Source organism: Tyto alba, unplaced genomic scaffold (assembly GCF_018691265.1).
Source record: "Tyto alba isolate M040663 unplaced genomic scaffold, T.alba_DEE_v4.0 Super-Scaffold_10, whole genome shotgun sequence".
Classification (NCBI taxonomy): domain Eukaryota; kingdom Metazoa; phylum Chordata; class Aves; order Strigiformes; family Tytonidae; genus Tyto; species Tyto alba.
Window position 1 is genome coordinate 10,728,647 of NW_024881262.1, and position 19,109 is coordinate 10,747,755.

Consider the following 19,109-nt stretch of genomic DNA (forward strand, 5'->3'; position numbering starts at 1 on the left):
ACTGTGGTTTCAGGCAGTGTGGTCTTTTTCAGTGAAATCAAAGTGTTGAGATTTGTAGCACCTTACCCTTCCAATAACCTTTTACAGGACTGAGTAGTCATACTGGTGAATTGATCTAACATTAAAGTATTTATTTATTGCTGGGTGTTTTTTCAGCTGAATAAGTTATTGAATCCAGCCAGAGGGAAAACATATTTTAATTTGCCAGAAATATTTGGTGCTTTTTAGCTAATGTAGCCCACCAAAAACTCAACATTTGGGTGATATGATATAGAATAGAAAATTCAGTTCAGTTTCTAAAGTTTGCACAACCTAATAATGGAATAAGGCAGACAAATTTTAGGTAACTCAGGTGTTTGCAATTTTGTCATCTGATCTGTAATATTTGTGCACCTCTGCCACATGAAAATCTGTCAATCATAGTGCCTCTACTGTGCAGTTAACATAATATGCATAGGGAATAATAAAGCTGCTTTATGTAAGGTTGTCTTAGCTGTCCCTGTTATCTCATGCAGCAGAACAACCTGCTAGTGATAGACTGGTGATAATATTAATTTGTTTATAGAAATCGACAGGTAAAACATGTTCATTTATTTTATTTTGTTCTTTAAAAGATTCACTCCAGTAGATTAGAGGAATATTATTTCAGGTATCTAAGAAAGGCATCCTTGCTCTATATTGGCTTGCTTATGTCTTACCCATATTTGGATGAGATTCTTCATACAATCTGTGACATTCTTTGTGCCATTGTTTTAAACATATTCAGTGAGATTTGATGCAGTGATTCACTTTGTGCTTATAGCAACTTGAGGCAAATAAGATACAATTTTAACTTCTGCAGCAGAAGGCTATTGACTTGCCTGGTCCCTTTACTAGACTGGTTCTGAATCATTGGTGCCATTGCCTGATTTACATCTTTGCAAATATATGCAAATACACAGTATTGCCATATGGTCTTAGGTCCCCAGAAGTGCTGGTGACCTACTTAAGTATCTTAGAATAGGAGCTTGTGACTCTTCACATTTTATACATCCAAAAAGGCAGTATTTTTCTTATTTTTCTGTGTATAATTTCTGAAAAGGATCCTACAATGTTTGAATTAGAGTAAAGCATCCGAGAGAGCAAGGTCTTTGCTTTGGGGAGGTGTTGGATTTTCTGTTGCTGAATTGATGTTTTCTGCTGTGACAGGCAAGAGATCCTCATTTATGAATTCTCTGGTAAAGCCAGAAAGAGCTGGAAGGTCCATAATTCGTTTCCATGGTTTTCCAGGACATCTGGGGAGAGGAGATTCTGGGCGATCTGGCAACCCATTAAATAAAGAAGTATCAGGGAGAATTAGTGATTCTGCAGGTGTAAACATTTCCTTTCTAGCAACCCCTAAATTAACTAGCTCTGATGCTGTTTCAGTGCTGGATGATGGGAGGGTTTTGTTTTGATTAAAAGCCCTTTTGTTGGACTCCTCAGAAGATCTGGGGTTTGGATGTTTATGTTTACTATGTTTTTTATGCCCACACCCATGGCTAGTTCTGTGCCCACAACCAATTTCATGCCTATGCCTTTTGTCAGACTCATGATCCTTTTTATATCCATGCCTGTGTTTATGCCCATGTTTATGCCTGTGTTTATGCTCATGTTCACCTTCACCTTCTGGTTCCTGTCCACCATCTTTTCTTGTTTCTTTGCCAGGACTCTGCCTTTCTTCTTCTTTTTTATCAGAGCATAAAATTTCATTTGGTTGGTCTAGCGTAGCAAAGCTTCGGAAAGGTGTGAATCCAGGAGGCCTTCTTAGAAGTACAGGCTAAAAAACATTGCAATAATAGCCATATTTGTTACATGAACAAGAACAATAGCTTCAGCTTTGGGAAATTCAGAAGTTGGCTTATTGCAGTACATGAGTCATTTAGCAAAATTATGTTATCAGATTTTTAAAGTAAACAGAATAGTTATCTTTTCTATCTGTGATAAGCATGGAAACATAAACATCCTTCCAAGTAACTCCAGAGTATTTTAGCAGTTATACATTAAAATAACAATTTATATATCTCAGAAATTCTGCCAGTTTAACATGATACTATAGAGAGGAAAACATGTGTACTGGTTTTAATTTATGAACAACACAGTTGATTTCTAGGACTAGATGGCCCTGCGCTTGTTAGAGTATAACACTCCAGTGTGTAAAACCAATTTATGCTAAAGGCTAACACATCTCTGAGTAGTCTCAATACTAGAATATACAAAAGATCTGGGTCATTTTGTTATACGAAATATAACTATTCAATTTTTTGTTTCTAGATTTGAAATATGCATTTAATAAGACTGCTTAGAAATACCACATCTCGTTAAAGCTAATAGTATGAAGCATTCAGTTGTTATTGAATAATCTCCATTTCCCCATCACTGTTCAGCTGGAAGACAAAGACTGAATGCATGGTGTACAGTGACTATCCAACATGGGTTTCATTTCTGTCCACTAAAGTGTCTGATCATTATCTAGCTGCAAAATAGAGTTGTTTGGGATGGAACTAAATTTGAAAGTTGATGTGGATACAATATTGTGGTGAAAACAAAGAGGAGAGACTTTTATTAGTTGATACATAATGAATGAATAGGTAGTTATGAAGGTGCTGTGCACAGGGAAGTTATTGATTCTGAATGCAAGTTAATCAATCTCACTTTATTCAGTGTATCTTCTCTTCATTGGGGAGCATGGGAGTCCCTGCATTTATGAAAACACCTACGGTCATCAGAACTAAAAAAGTTCTGATAATAAAAAAGATTTATATTCCATTCTGAAATTTTCAAACTGACCCATGTTCAGGGCTAGGCAGGAAGGAAACAAAGATCTTCCAGAGATTGACAACTCATGGCAGGAGATCTGCTACTCTACTAATATGAAAAGATCTGCAGATGCTTTTGAAATCTGTGGGGTATAATTATTGTATCACCAAATACATTTTTGTCTCAATTTTTAAACCTAGTATGAATAGTAATTCAAAGGAGCTGATGGGGCTTGATACTTCAGAATTGAACTGCTAATGTAAAAGAGTAGTCAACAGGCAGAACATTCTCTCTGTCCTGTCACCCTCGCGTTTGTCACCCCTGGGTTGCCCACTGCCTCACCTCCCAGTAAAAATGACTTAGAGGTAACAAGTTGCTGAAGTTAGAGGGTGAAAGGGAGGAGTGTGGCATTACTGAGGTTGTTAAAAGCACTAGGAGTCCCTTTCTTTTTGGTACAAAATATCCTATAATTTGGAAATCATAAAAAATTTTATGACTGCCTTTGTTCTTTACTTATGATGATGGATAACGAAGAGGAATCATACCATTGACCGTTCTACAGAGCACTGAATCTGGGGAAGGATTTTATCCTCCCCTGGGATCACGTGAATTTGTGCTTCACATGGCAATGGTACCTGTTGAGAAAACAAAAATCACCATATTAAGGCAACAAAACATCAGATACAAAGGAAGAGAATTGTGCATGAAAAAAAAAGTTATGATTCTTTAATAATGCTTTTAAATACAAATGTACTTGGAACTCTACCCAAATATCTATGAAATCCATCTTAGTGATGAAGACTTCTGTATTGGGACACATCACTGCCTAACTTTTTGAGGTTATAGTATGCCTATGTGAACACTTTAAATTTGAACTGGAGATTGGATCTTGAAAAATGGGATTTTTCATCGCCTGCACTTTTGGAGCACTAACTGTTTAATCTTCATGATATTCCTGCAAAATATTGTTTATTGATGGTATTTCTCCTATTAAAAATTGGGCAATTGAGATAGAGAGAAAGGCATTTTTTTTTAATATCTAGTGGCTGCTGCTTTTAAAATCTCACAGGTAAGCACTGTTCATGTGGTGTGAAAAGAGAAGGGAAATAAAGCCTCTCTTTCCCAACCAACTCCCTTGCCAGTGGTTTCTGGCCCTATCAGCATTACTTTCCAGTAGCTGGAACACATTTTCCTGGTATCAGCAGCATGCACTTTAGAAACATCACTCCTTTGCATACCAGTAACACTCCAACCTCATGTTTTCCTTAGCTGCACATCCACAGAGTAAGGAGTATTGCAGCTATTTAATTTCACAGCAGCCTCCTCTCCTTACTTTGATTCATTATTATCAGAAGAGAGTTCCTTTCACTTTGCAGTAAGCACTGATCCTGCAGTTGGAGTGACTCACTTTAGCCTTCATGTTTTACTGCCATTGTCACTGGCTTGGGTTACAAACAGTGAAAGGCGTCCTTGTTGAAACAAAAAATTTCTGAAAGAGGTAACAGAACTCAGGATGTGATTTCACTTAAGAGTCTACAATTTCTGGTGCAAATGAATTTGTCCATTAGGAACATTACAGTTGGCAACATCATCATTACTTACACTGCCTGTTGTGGCTTCACAGTCTTCAGGAAGTTTTTCAAACTCTTTTTTTGAGCAGTTTGTCTTCTGGACTGAAAATATTAAATGGTATTTTTGTCCTGCAACCACCTGAAAAATTAGCAAGAAGGCTTTCTGTGGTAAAGGCATTGGATTGAAAAGGGTTCACAGGAAAGATGTTTTTCTACAAACTTAAACTACTTTATTCTACAAATCCTGACCACTGGGACAACATATGTTAAGAACAATATTAAAATATTTGGCAGCAAACCTATCTGCTTCTAGTCAACTTACTTATTTACTCCAGTTCCCATTCTCAAAACTTCCAGCATTGAAATTGAAGGAAACAGAAAGGTCAAAATAATATCAGGCCCACAGTTTTGGCTTTGTTTTATTGGATGCCTGCAGTAATTTCATTAATAACAAATGAAATCATTAGAGACACCACTGTAGAGAGCCAAATATGATGTTAGAAAAGTGGAATGTGAGTAAAATGAAGTGTGTGATGAACAGGTTCAGTTGAAAATGAACATATTTGACAAATGCATTAAGGAGAGAAACTGCATGCGTTCAAGAATGTGCCTGGTACAAGTTCTCTTAGCATTTATAGAGCCCAAGATAATATATCTTACTTCAGAGACAGCAGGCAAAACATGAAATTCTGTCTCTTTTATGTCTATTTTAAAAATGTGTGCATGCTAATATCAATCATGACATGAAAAGTGAGAAAGAAGTTTGAAAGAAGAAAAAAGGTTTAAAAGAAGAAAAAGCACAGATATTATTAGTTAGATAATGTGAACTATTCAGAAAAACTTTGATGTGCTTTTAGTGCCTTCTCCAGTGGTTCCCCTCACGCTCAGGAGTTGTTGTTGACAAAATATTTTCCGAACTACTTCACTGTCTTATTTTCAATTCTGTCCCAAGCCTCTGTTTTGATATGATGGGACTCTAAACAAGACAGATGCTGACCAATATTATCCTCTTGATTCCTTGTTCTTCTTTATTCAGTTGTATTTATCTGTATATCTTAAGTTATGCGTAGATGTTCTCTTGTGAATCTAACTGGAGTATTAGGAGCACAATCAGTATACAAGTTAACATATCTAAGGGAAACTAGGAAGCCCCATTTCTTGGAGCTTACAGCTACTGTAGGGTGGACAGTACATAAAATAACATACAGAATATTGGTGTGGTGGATCAAATAGGTAGGTTCTACTTTTCTACTTTAAAAGTCTAAGGTATGTTACTAAGACTGGTAAAATGTGGGGTAGATATACAGAAATACAATATCCTAAGTCAATCTTTTCCCCATGCTTTTAAAATCATGTTGTTTTAAGAAAAAATATTTAAAAAAATAATCAAGAGATGAGAGATTTTAAAATAAAATATTGCAAGAAAAATTGCATGGGTATTTCAGTTACCACATCTATCAACTCTTAGAGAAAAACATTATTTCAAATCAAATACAAACTTTAGCTAACATTCAGTTCAGATCAATAATGCTGCCATGTCTGTTCCTCGTTTCTGTGGTGTGTCCCAACCTGAACTGTCGCTGCTTCTATTGCTCCACTTTTATAGTAGAAATCATCATTGCTCTCCAAATTATACTTCTCCATAGAAACCTTCAGTAGTTCCTTCAGTTCTGGACTGTCTTTTGGGATAGTCTTTGGACAACCACTGGAAGTGACAGGAATTACTGTTTCTTCAACTGAAAGAAACCAACATATTTCAGATCAAAGGAACAAAGATTCAACATAGATAAGGGCTAGGAAAAACAGTTAGTTATAAACTCCCGCCTTCTAGAGTGCTTCATATTTGGGTCTATCAAATGAAACCAAAATATCTTTGAGGTTTATATGAACAGCATTATCTGGTTATTTAAAAAAGCGCTGCATCAGCACCTAGTGTTGCACTGGATACTTAACAGTTTTCTTGCAGAGACAAGAATTGTTTGTAGCAGTTGTGGTAGCTAGCAAATAAAGAGAGGGAACATCTACATGTGTGGAAGGACCTGGATCAGGTGAAACAAGAAGTGCATGTTACTGGCAATGAATGAGTGTGTTGAAGAGTATCATTATAATTTCTTGAAGAAAAACAAGTCTGAATGCAGCACTTACTACATGGAGAAGTACTGTACTCCTTGTTCTAAAGCTCTGGAGCTATGATAATCTGTGTCCAAATAGATGGCTGGAGGAAAAGTAACAATAAGTAAACAATTTGGGAGTTGGACTGTAATGAACTTAGAAATTCCAAGTAATTTGTTTACTGAGGGGAAAAAAAGTAGTCTAACATATCATATGTAAGTAAACCCATACAGTATGAAATAAACAATGATAGTATCAGTAGGTGAATTACCAATTTTGGACAAAATCTTAAAGTCCTCAGTTCCTTTGCCTTCCAAAAGAATACACTGAACCCCTTTAGAAAGTTAAAAGTAGTTACTTATTTAAACAATGTGATATTAATTTGCTTGTCATTGTGGTGGAAAAGGAATTAATTTTTGTAGGACCATTATAGTCTTGGAGTTTGTATCTGTTACTCTCCAAATGAGAGTCAGCAACCAGCTTCATGTCCTAGAAATAGGCCAGTACACAAATGATAAAATGTACCTTTCAGCTGCATATGAAATACTTGTAGGAAGTAAAAAAAGTCTGTGGTAATATTTCATTAAGAGGCTGTGTGTTTTTTGGTCCCAGAACAATTACTTTCTCTTGTTATTATCTGTTTTCATCCTTCATATTTTTATTTTGTGTGGGGTTTTTTTGTTTTTTGTTTTTTTTTACAATTGTAAAAAAAGATTGAAAATTTCAGAACATTTAAAATTTATAGTGCCTGTGACATACCTGGCAGCTTGCATTGGCTTGCAATATCTATGATCTGGGCATGAAGATTTTCATATGCTTTAGCATCACATTTAGCTACACGCTGGAGTAAAAAAAAAAAAAAAAAAAACAAAACAGCTTCTTATTATTTAGAAATAATGAACAAGCACACATCCTAATACCTTCCTGCTAACAGAATAAGTCAAGCATACTACTAATTCCTTCCTTCCTCCCCTCCTTCCTTCAATATACTGGGTGCAAGAAGCCTGACAGACAGTCCGCAGTGCCAGTAAATGATCAGGGTTCAAAAGGACCACTCAGAGAAAAGAAAACCATAAAAGAGAAGCTAAATGAAGTATTTGTATGTGTTTATTACAGAAGGAAATGGGGAGGTTTACAAGCCAGAATCCTATTTTATGGAGAACTCACTAGAATTTCTGTCTCTAACTGTAAAGACCAAAAATAAGATTACGCAATTAACAAATCAAACATTATTGAGTTTCTTGTATTTACTCAGGTGTTAAAATTGCCTTGATATCTTAGGACTGGAAGAAAGCAGATATTGATCCTGTTCTGTTTTGAAAAGGCTGTAGACCCATAAAACTGGTGTCTGTACCATTCAAGTGATTAGAAATGGTAACAAGGAAAGAACTAGGGGGCATGAATACATCAAGGAGAGACCGGAGTTTTGTTGTAAACAGAGTCATATTCTGCAGAAATGTCAAAGTTCTTCAAAGCATCAACAAAAGTGGGTAAAGAGACCTGTAGATTCTCAAAAAAAGTTTCAATGAAGTCCCTTATCAAAGATTCTAAAGGAAACTAATCAACTGTAGAATAAGAAGGGAGACTGTTACAATTCAAGATCAAGATCCTAGGGCTATGACAGATACTTGAAAATGTCATCCGTAAAAAAATCTGCTTAGTAGTTGTTTAGAAAAAATAATTCAAAAATAATGTCAAGACCTATTATCCAGGTTAGGGAGAGTGATGTTATGCCCGACTGTAGCTCTGTGATTCACATGCATGTTGAACACAGGGTGCAATTCCAGTCTTCCCATTTCAAAATTAACAGTACAGAGCTGAATAAAGGTATGAAACAATTTCCATGGAATCTGGTCATTCCAAGGTATGCAATATTCTTGGAATATCATATTCTAATAATATCTTTCAATGATCTATTAGCAAGGCTGCTTAACAGTTCAGAGTGTAAGTGATAAAGACCCAATCCCACAAACCCTATGTGATCAAAGCGGTATGTGAATGACCTTAATGTCTAAGGGCAAGCGTGGGTAATGGAGAGATTTGCTTCAGCTAGTCTGATTCTCACTCTCTTATTATTTACCACAGTGTTGTCATTCTTTCATTTTTTGATCAATGCTTCTGAAACATTCTTGAGACATCTAAGAAGTAATTTTCAAACGGGAGAGGCTCTTGAATGTCACACTCAACAGTGCACTTCCACAACAACTGAAACAGATGCGAGTCAGGACTCCTGTGCTTCCTTCCCTCCCGTTTACCACCACTGTTCGTGATGACTCAGTGTTCCTGCCCTCCGCCTTGTATTTGCAGAAGCATTTGCCTGATCCCCTCACAAGCTGGTTCAGGGAGGTTGGTTGAGAGAGTAACCCTGTTGCAGTTGGAATGATGCACTTCACTGGTAAGAGAGGAGCAGCAATATGTTTATTGACATAAACCAGTGATTTAACAAAGTTTGATAGTAAATGTGACAGTGATTTAACAAGATTATCTGGCAAAGTATGCTTGATTTTTACTGCATAGAAGACAGGGTCAGACAAAACTTTCAGGGAGACCCTCTCATTGAGTCATGAGGTTCAGAATGGACCCCCTTGCTTTCTAAACTCCTCCTCAGAGAGGACTCTAGGTGCAGCTGGATCCAATCCTAGTCCCAGACTTGGTCAGTGGTTTATGTCTAAAGGATTATATGTGTGCACTCGATCCTTTATATCACTTAGCTAAGATTTCAAAGTTTCAGCGTGCTTATTCCCATTCACTTATCTAGTATCTGGTGTGATAAGGATTCTCTCAACCTCAAGGAGTAACCTTGAGAGGTATCCCTGTCAAGGGGAGATCCTGGTGTGCAGCCTGCTGCCACGCAGGAGAGCTCAACAGGCCCTGTGTCCACTATTTATGGAGTAAGATGACTGACTTATTATCATATTTGCATATCAACCATATTTTGGGTGGCACATGCTCAACTAGCCCTCAGCTGCTGGGTGAGATTTATGGCCCTTATCTATTGTGTTGTTATCTGTCTCCCTAGAGTCCAACTTAAAACATATGCAGCCATCACGACCACCACTGGTGGCTATTGCTTTAAGAAGAAAGGGGTGGAGGGGAGCAGATGGCCACAGACCTTCTATTTTTGGTACAGTTAATCCTGTTCCAGTTCAGAGAAGCTGAGGAAGTACCTGGTTTTGCATCACTGTTTAGCTAGAGCATGTATGTTTGTTAATAAATTTCTTCTGAAGATCTCTTTTTTGGACTGTGATAGAGGTTAAGTAATAGTTCAACTACCTACTTTTCTTAGAAAATACATCTTAAGCTGGAAAAACGGTGCTAATTTTAATTATTGATTTTTGGGTTGTACCTAAGTAACTCCTTGAATATCTAGAAGGAACTTCTCAAGGGATTTATTATTTGTCTGAGAGTGTTTAGATTCTATAAAGTGATCTGTAAACATTTCAGTGGTTGTCTTAGTCACCAATTCAGAAGACATGGATGTTCTAATTGCATAAATAGACAGTTATCTATAAGCCTGGATTTAAACTTCCTTCACAAAGTGAAGCGAGACTATAAATATTTTCTTGAGTCAGATGTCAGTGAGTATTTGTTAATATGATATTTTCTCGGTAAACAGATTTTTAAGATTACTTACACCTCTAGAAGTGGTTTTGCACTCTGGAGTTAAATCTTGAAATTGGTCCTTGGAGCAATTAGTCTCCTTGATTTCATATTTAATTATGTAATTCCATCCAGCTACCACCTGGAACAGATGTTTAGGAGATATGTAAACCAATACTAAGTTGGAAGTTAAACTATTAAATGTGATTAGCAAAGAAAGCAAAACCACTCTTCTAGTGCCTTCCATCCATCAAATCACTTTGCAGTCATTGAGCCATGGACAGCAAAAATATATCTTGTTCTTGTGATACAAAAAGTAAACTAAGTCATGCATATATTAGAAGTGCACTTTGTATTTGGATTCTACTTCTGGCAAGCCTGCAGCCTTGGTTTCTTGTGCTTTTCACCAAAGTATCTGTTACTTATTACTCCCAGTGACGGAAAGCTGGTCTAAATAGATGACTACACTAATACAGCTTGGCACGTCCTATGTTCCTGAGTGTGGGACATAGTAAAACAGCATCTGAGTAATGTAACATTATACTGCTGGCATCATTTGTTACTGAGTGCCCTGCATTTATCATCTACCTATAACTGTGTCTGTCTTGGGCTTTACCTTCCCCCGCCTGCTGTTTTGTCCAGATTTGTGACCCTTTTTTTCATTTTCTCTCCAGGAAGCAGTTCAGTTTTCCTCACTGTGGCTACTGCTTCCCACCCAGTAAATCTCTCCATGCCACCGTGTTGGGTCAGGTAGCATTGGATTAAAAAGAGAAAATAAGAATCGAATGTAGGAACTTTCCATCCCAGATCAATTAAAGTGGAGGGCTCTGACTAGTCTCTGTTGGCCAGAAGTGATGTGATGGTTCTCTTTGCAGCTGCTGGATTGCAGTCTGTCTGTGACATTTTGTCACGTGGCTTAAATGTTGTGTAAGCTTGTCTTTCAGCTAAGAGGATTGTTGCCATCAGTAAGTAGAAAGAGGACAGTCTGAATTAAATCATGGGTCAAATTGACATGAGACCAGAGGATACTTTTTGGCTAAGTAAATACATATACATTCAAAGAAAAGGGCCCGTATTTGGTGTCGGGTTATATAATAATGAAAAACTAAATAAGAATCTTTACTTACTAGCAACGTCACAGCAATTCATAGGAGAGCCCTTCACAGAGAAATAATTATTGCATGGAATACCAGATGACATGGAATTTCTGTGACCTGAGCAGTTGTTTCTTGCAAAGCAGGTATTGCTGTGTATAGAAATCTTTCAGCAAGTGGCATGCTGGCTTTTTGTTTTTCTTACCCATTTTTCCTATTTGGGGCTTACCCGTCCTATAGCATGTAGCAGCTGCTGACATATGTGTCCTATTGCATGGCAAAAACATAGATGCCCACTGCTGTTTGAGAGGCTGTAGTGTATATATGAGACATCTGTGCAGGCTGGTAGTTTTGGCACAGAACCTAGGAGAGATCTGCTCCTGCTGGAGCTTCAGGGAGAGGCCAAGTGGAATACCCGAGTGCATCTGAGATAACACAAGATGCATGTGTCAGCACTGAATGCAAGTAAACTGGTGCTGAACGCTGGTTAGATGCAACTGCAGATAAAGAAAAAATGTTTACTATCAGTTTGTAAGGTTGACAGCTCTGAAAATCCAGTGGGTAACAATTTATGATTCCTTATAAATGAAGAGAATTATTTACAGGGTCTACACTCTAGATGCATCTTGTATGCTTTTATTATGAAATATAAGCCACCTTAAAATCAAAAATGTGTATATAAAACAACCAAGGTACCTTTTTGTTGTTGTTGTTGTTAAATTTAGAGAAAAATCGTACACAAACCTGTCTTTTAGCTTCTTTTATTTCCACAAGCTTAAAAAGGGCGGATTCAGCACTGTGCTTGTTAAACTTTTGAATGGCTTGTTTCAGAATTTCTGACACTTCTGAACTGTCACTTGATATAGGATGAAAGCATCCAAGACATGTAGCCTCAGTAAGTGTTATCTTTGGCGCAGCTGGAAAAAAAAAAAACAAACAAAAAATATAAGGCTTCATGTAAAATAGCCTCAAGTTTTCATTTTTCCCATCTGGGAATGAGAGAAAAAGTTCAATGAGCAAGAACCATTCCTGCTTTTAATTGGAGCGATCAGCAAACCCCACATTTCAGTTTCAGAGCCTGCGAGGACATTAACTGTATTTAGAAACATGCTTTGGTTTGTGGTGGTAGGGGCCATCCATGTGACATTAGGATCCAGGTTTCAGCAGCAAACTTCATTCAGAGTGAGTTCAGGAGTCATTGAATCTCTGAAAAACCTTGCGTGTAGTTTTGACACCATTAAGGAAGGGTCATCCCTCATTCAGTGAGGGAAGAACCAGTTACAACTAAGGAGATGTTCTTCAGATTCTTCAAAGCTCACCCACTGTGCACAGCTGCTTACTGTCCTCACCATGTTTCAGGACTGGGACTTTGGCAGGATGTTTTGGCTCACCCCTGTGAACTGCTCTGACACTGAGCTCCTTAGGGACTGTAGTTGAACTGTTCTACTGCTGTGTTGTTTGAACTCCCCCTGCTTGTCACTGTGGCTGCCAGTCACTGCTCAGTGTTACCTTCAGGCTTAACCAACTGGATTGGCTGTGGATGGACAAGCTTGACGGGGATGCTCAAACTTCTGTTTCCTACTACTAATCCTATTAACTCCCTTTCTAGTAATCATGGATTGGATTTTCATAAATTAATTTTATAGTTCAGTACATAAATTAATTTCATGATTCAGTGAGCTTGAGAATGAAAGTGGGACAATATGTGGTCTCTGTGGAATTGAAGTAAAATTTGTGTGCCTGATCCTCAGCTGGCATAAACTGACTTTAATGGAGTTATGCCAGCTTGCACCAGCCAGGAAACCAGTCCAGGGTCAGTATGATCAAACTGTTCCACCAAGAAGGCTGAGCAGGATGGTACCTAACATGTTGTGACAATCCCTCACCAGTTCGGGTCTGTTGTTTCACTCTTTCTGTTTGAATCCTTTGGATTTAATTTGGATCCTCTGGTACATTTGGAACTTCTCAGTGTAAGTAATAGTATTTAGTCTTAACTCTCCAAGGGGTACTTGAACAAAGGCTGGATCTTTGTATTTCTAGCATCACTTATTTTGACTCAGTAATGACAAATATATACGTTACAGAAAAATGTGACCATGTTTTCAGGGAATAATCACAAAGGAGATAATAAAACAACAGTACAACCATTTCTAAACTGACTGTGGTCTCAGCATTTTCATAAGTGCTGAACACATGTGTGTTCTTTTTTCAGAGTTGCTGTAACTTGGTAAGAAGAGATGAGCTGCTTAGGTCTGAATACATTATTCATTTAATTTATGTATATTTCTTTAGCTTCTAAGAAAATATTCAAATGCAGATTTCCCATGCATTCTCTGTGGGATTCACACACCTTCTACTGGCAACTAGATGTCACCATTGCCCTACAAATGTGTCTAAACCAAGCTTCATTTATTCAGTATCAGAACATGGAGTTTGCGTGTACTGCAGTTCCTAGGAGGACACCGGCTGTAGGTATAGCCATTTAAGCTTTAAACAAGATAACTAGGAACAAATAACAAAGATAAGCTGCCAAACATCTCCAAAATCATGGTAAATATTTCTGTAGTTAATATGCATTTAGCTTCCTGGTACCAGTTGCATAGATATTTTAAAACTAGCTCGGATATGTCGTACATGAACGCTAGGCATAGACACATAGAGATCTCAGTTACAAAGCTTTAAAACAATGTGATTTCTTTCTAATAAAGGAAATTACTATGTGAACGTAGTAGTCATATATGAATGTCTTCTAGGCAAGAAATAAAGTACTGCTTATTGGTAAGGTCTAAAAGATATCACAGTCTCTCGTACATAATTATACCAGTGCTAGATTTTTATTTTGTAAATAAAATCTTGTTTTGTTCTTTTTTTTTGGTTGGGGGTAAATACTTGTTTTCATAAACTTTAACATAAATAATTTAGTAATTTTTAGTTTGGAGAAAATTAAAGTACAATTTTGTCATATAAGTTTTTTTCCTAATGATTTCTGGCACAATTTTATACTTGTATGAGTGAGGATGGAAAATTAAAGTGTGACAAGTTGTATCTAGTCTCTAAGTTACTGATGTGCTTTTGGTCTCAAGCAAATTCATTTTAACTTGGTATAATTCCAGTGTTTGGAGAAACTTACTATACATGCATGTGCCAGTTTTCATTACCCTAGGTAGAAACTGCCAGTGCTTCACTGACTTAGCATATATATGTATAATAGCAAAGTGAAATTTTATCTTTAACATCTAGTTGCTTATGGAAGATTATTTATAAATGTCTGAATAGAATGATAAGGAGCTCCTACCTTTAAAGTTACCTGAAAGTCAGTATTAAATTTTTCCCATTCTTATTTGTCAATGTACTTGTTGAATGCTGCCCCAAACAGTTACATACCTGGAAAAATTTTGCAATCTTGTGAGACATTACTCGTTTTTCCAGCATTATTCATGTGAACACGAGCTGTGCATTCTCCTCTTTTCTGCAAAAACGTATGACAACATTTGTCTTAAACTTGCTGAAGAAAAATACAGTGCTCTTTATTTCTCTAGATATTGAACAAAGTTGACAGTTGCAAATTGAGTTTGGGGAACAAGTTCATATGTCCATTTGTAGTAATGTCCAATTTGCTGTTTTGTTACTGGAAAAGGAATGGTTTTGTTAATTGTGAGGAGAGCAGGGCATGAACTGAGCAGATAATTTGAAAGATCGCTTTGTATCATGATTGATGTGTATTAACTAACTGAAGAATTGACAGTCAGAATAATGGAAATGAACACATCCTCATAAATAAAGTCTGTATAGATTGTGTATTTACCTAAATTCCTCTCTGTTAGTACAAGATATACAGCAATGGCCATGGCATTTCACATTGATTCAAATGATAGTATCACCATCATCCCCTTCTTTGCGTTGTGTAGTGTGTGAAATAACAGTGACTTCCACTGGAAATGCACAGTGTTCCTGAACGCTACGTGCGCCCCAATCGTACCTCCTCTAGGTGCTCTCTGGTAGCATGAGCCAGACATACTTTGAACTGCTAAAAGCCCTCTGGTAATTTTTCTGCCATAGTGGCTCCCATGTCAGTATTTTTGTTGGTGTAGATCTGAAGTAAATTTGGTTATGCAAGTTTCTATTAATTAAGTATAATGGAAAGTTTTACAGCCCTCACACTCTCACAGTGCATGTATCTTCTGTTGAATTTATTGTGAACCTTCATAGTGAAGGGATGAAATGTTCCCTTCCGCACAGTCAGGGTTATAATGGTAAACTCATGATTATAAGGGTTAACTTTAGAGCTGTAAACATTTCTATATTGTACTTTAGTCCTATAAGCTCTCAAAATCAACACAGCTAAAAAAGTTTAGTTCTCTACTGTATTTTTCCCTGCAGTCCTTATGTTGATGTTGCTGTGTGGGGAACTTTTAACGAGGATGAGGATGGATACTTACAGCCTCTGCATGTACTTTGTAATCACAGTCTTGCCAGAGTTTGTTTTCCTCAGTGGTACAAGTGGTTTCTTGTATTCGATATTTCACATAGAATTGTGTGTCAGGACCTGCCTGGATAAAAACAATATGCATGTCATCATTTGCATAGTAATAAATCAAGTGAAGAGATAAGAGCTTCAAAAGGTAAATAAAATCCATTGTTTACCTTGTACTTTATAGTATGGTTTCAGATTAGCTGCTGGTCTCCATGCAAGGTCTCCCAAATCTTGGTAGTTCAATAATTAACTCATCCAATTATATTACTGAGCCCTTACCTACAATTACAGTATGTTGATACAAAGGATACAGTGTGCTCAACAGCCTTGATTTTAACTTGTTATACCAAGGGTTTTAAAACCAGGAAGAAGTGGTTAGGTTTTATACTCATATTCAAATGCACTCCAAATAAGCAAATTTGGGTTGCTGCTTGGATAGTTAGCATAATTACCAGCTTGGACTGTGCTCCTGTCTGACTCCCTCACTCTCACTCTTGGCCTCCTCCCAGATCTGTCTACTTTCCTTCTGTACAACTCTACAGGCAGCCTAGAAACAGCAGCCAGCAACCCTCAGGCAGCCTGGCAGTGCCCAAACTGCCTTTACTCTGCGGTAACAGAGTACTTACACTGCCCTGCCTACTCAGGGGAAAGGGGCGAGGAGTGCATATGCTCTGGAGACAGCCTTTGGCAGTGCCTGCAGTTTTCCTGTAGGTATTAAAGGCTGAGCTGCTCACAAGGGTAGCCTCAGAAATCCCGAAAAATGAAATACAAAGTATTAAGCAAAGTTTGGCCTGGCCAGTGGAAGTGTTTCTGATGTTGATAAATCGGTAGGGGGCATTTTCTCCTTGCTATAAACTGAATAGTGAGCCTGTGCCTACAGGTAACATTAACACACTGCAAGGTCTGTGGTTCATCCTTTAGAGGAGATATAAAGCCAGAAGTTACTAATCTTTTACAGCCACTAAATATGCTCTGCCAGTGTGGCTTTTCAAATACAAACACAGGCAGTTGCTGTACTTTAACACTGGTTATCCTCAAATGATACTGCTGGGAGAATGAAATGATAATTCTTGCCTCAGTGATACCAAGAAAGTGCAAGTGAGCTGACGCCAGTGGAATATACTGGATTTATGCTGATGTAGACACAGAATTATATTCTGTGTTCTCTCAATTCCTGTTGTGTTTTGCTACAACTTCAAAGAGGCGTAGAGGTACCTGATATAATGGTTATAAGTTGTAAAACACGTTGAAAGGGTCTCTAAAAATATAATGGACTTAATCCTCAGCAGGTGTAAACTGACATTTATGGAGCTGCATCAGGTTATACTGTCTGGGACACGGATTTAAAAAGAGCCAAATTCTGTTCTCCTCTGTTAACAGTGTTCTAAATCTGCAATAAATCAGCTCAGTGAGTAAACAAAATACCTGAAAAAAGACACTGTTTCTGTATGCTATTTGTTGTTGGTTTATTTCATTATTATTATGAACAGCTATGCTTTAACTGGGTCAGGTTCAGGCTTTCACCAGTCAGCTTTTATGTTTTATTACCTGATCAATAATGAATGTACATGAATATGTAATAACCAGCTATTTAATTAATGCATTCAACATTGTGAGACTAGCAATGAGTAAAATCTATACCCTTTTTGGAAAAATAATATCGAAGTCTCTATTGTAGATTCCTTTTCTCTGTGTTTTATTTAACATCATGGTCAGATCAATGACTCAAAGTGATAATTGATTTTCACCTCAGATCTTTTAAGAAAAGGAAAGATGGGTATCTTGAGAAGGAAAGATGAATAATAATTGCAATAAATATGTATTCTTAAAAATAAAACATTGTTTAAGATAAAATACTGAAACTATTATCTGTCCTTTGGGAACATCAGCAAAAGGAAGGTGGTGTTACAGCTCTGATATAAAAATGTTTGCATTTGGCTATTGTTAAAGGTGTGTGTAGTTCAGTGAAGACAGTGGGACTATTCTTTTTTTAATATTAATTGTATAAAGGGTTTGACAGATTTTAGTCTTTGTCACGACATGCTAAAATCTCCACAGTTTGAAAACAGGAAAGCCAGAGGGTAGGTGCCAGAAAATGTGGGTAGTTTACTGCAAGCATTTAGCAATTCATGGCCCCTTTCTATCTGGGTAAGTGTCTTGTGATTTTGGAGTGCAAAACATTCTCTCTGACACTGGGTTTCTTGTGTTTTACATCTGAAAATCCAGTCCAGTATTAAAAAATGCTAATGTTGTTTTCAGGCAGAGTAAGGCTTATCATTATTATGGTAATGTCATCTTTGTACGCCTCTCAGAAGTAAATACTCTTTTGTTAGATTAACACTATACAGAAGGACTCCAGGCAAAGGACCATGATTCATTCTTTTTTTTTTTTTTTTTTTCTGTAATTTTAGCAGTTACCCTATTTGACTGAAATACCATCTAGTGCTTTTAGATAGATCTGTGACTCAGGACTAGTGTCAATCAAATAATATTCACAAACAATTTATTCAGAGTATTACCAAATTTTATCAGGTCATTCTTTTTTATGCGTGATACCAGCTCTTCACAAGTCAAGATAACATTCATGCTTTTCAGTAAGCGTAGTTTGCTATTCATCTGAAAACCTGACTGATGATGGAAAGGGGTAGAATTCCCAACACAGAAAGGAGAAAACAGAGTGAACTAGTAAGACAAATTGTATTAGTGATAGAAATTTGCTATTCTTTAGTCCTTGCATTAATAAGCAATTCACCAGCACACATAGTTCTGTTGATAAGAACGTAATATATATCCTTGCTTGTCATGGTAACAAGAATCTTACTGTGCAAGTAATTTCTCTGATTTTTTTAAAACGTTTTTGGAAGACACTTTGCTGTCATGTTTGCTCTCTCATGAACACGATGGAGGTAATCAGATTCAGAGTACATAAACAATTCCAACATATTTGTTTTTTTGGGAAGTCTACTTACAGTTCTCTTGGCTTCCATCACCATGTATAGGGCAAATTGATTACCAGTTGCTTTGTCTCCATTGTATTTCTTCAGTGCTGTGTCGACAGCTTTAAAGACATCAGGGTCATCACAGTCTGAAAACTCAAATGGAAGAGGGGTGGCTTTGCTAGAGAAAAAACTGCAGCAGAGTGCTAATAGAATGTAAGGTTTCATAATTGGACAAGAAAGGCCCCCTGAGTTAGAAGGATCTTTAAAAACCAAATGGAAAAGGAATGCCTGACAGGGTTTTAGTCACCTCTTCTGTTTTTCAGGAGCAATAGCTAAGTAAACAGAATGAGTGGGTTGCTGGGGTTGGTTGATTCTCGTCATACCCTGTTTATACTGCAAATAAACTTCTCAGTTTATCTAAATAAACTTTGTGTGGTCACTAGAATGACACTAAGGTTATCCACCTGCCATCAAGATAACAGGCTAAAGGGCTGCAGCTGGGGACAGGTTTAGACTAAGCAGGATGGCCCCGAAGCAAAAG

At 37.2% G+C, this 19,109-nt stretch overlaps 1 protein-coding gene across 1 annotated transcript; it reads right to left on the minus strand.

Moving 5' to 3' along the window:
- Positions 1–882: 882 nt before the first annotated feature.
- KNG1 (kininogen 1) lies at positions 883–18,793 on the minus strand. The gene is made up of 11 exons (XM_033006377.2): positions 18,599–18,793; positions 15,595–15,705; positions 14,540–14,624; positions 11,900–12,072; positions 10,096–10,203; positions 7,221–7,302; positions 5,919–6,085; positions 4,381–4,488; positions 3,324–3,413; positions 1,639–1,798; positions 883–1,299 (listed from the first exon to the last, which is right to left on the minus strand). Exons 1-11 carry the CDS (start codon positions 18,791–18,793, stop codon positions 1,100–1,102), a joined length of 1,479 nt encoding a protein of 492 aa, XP_032862268.2. The 3' UTR covers positions 883–1,099.
- Positions 18,794–19,109: the final 316 nt, after the last annotated feature.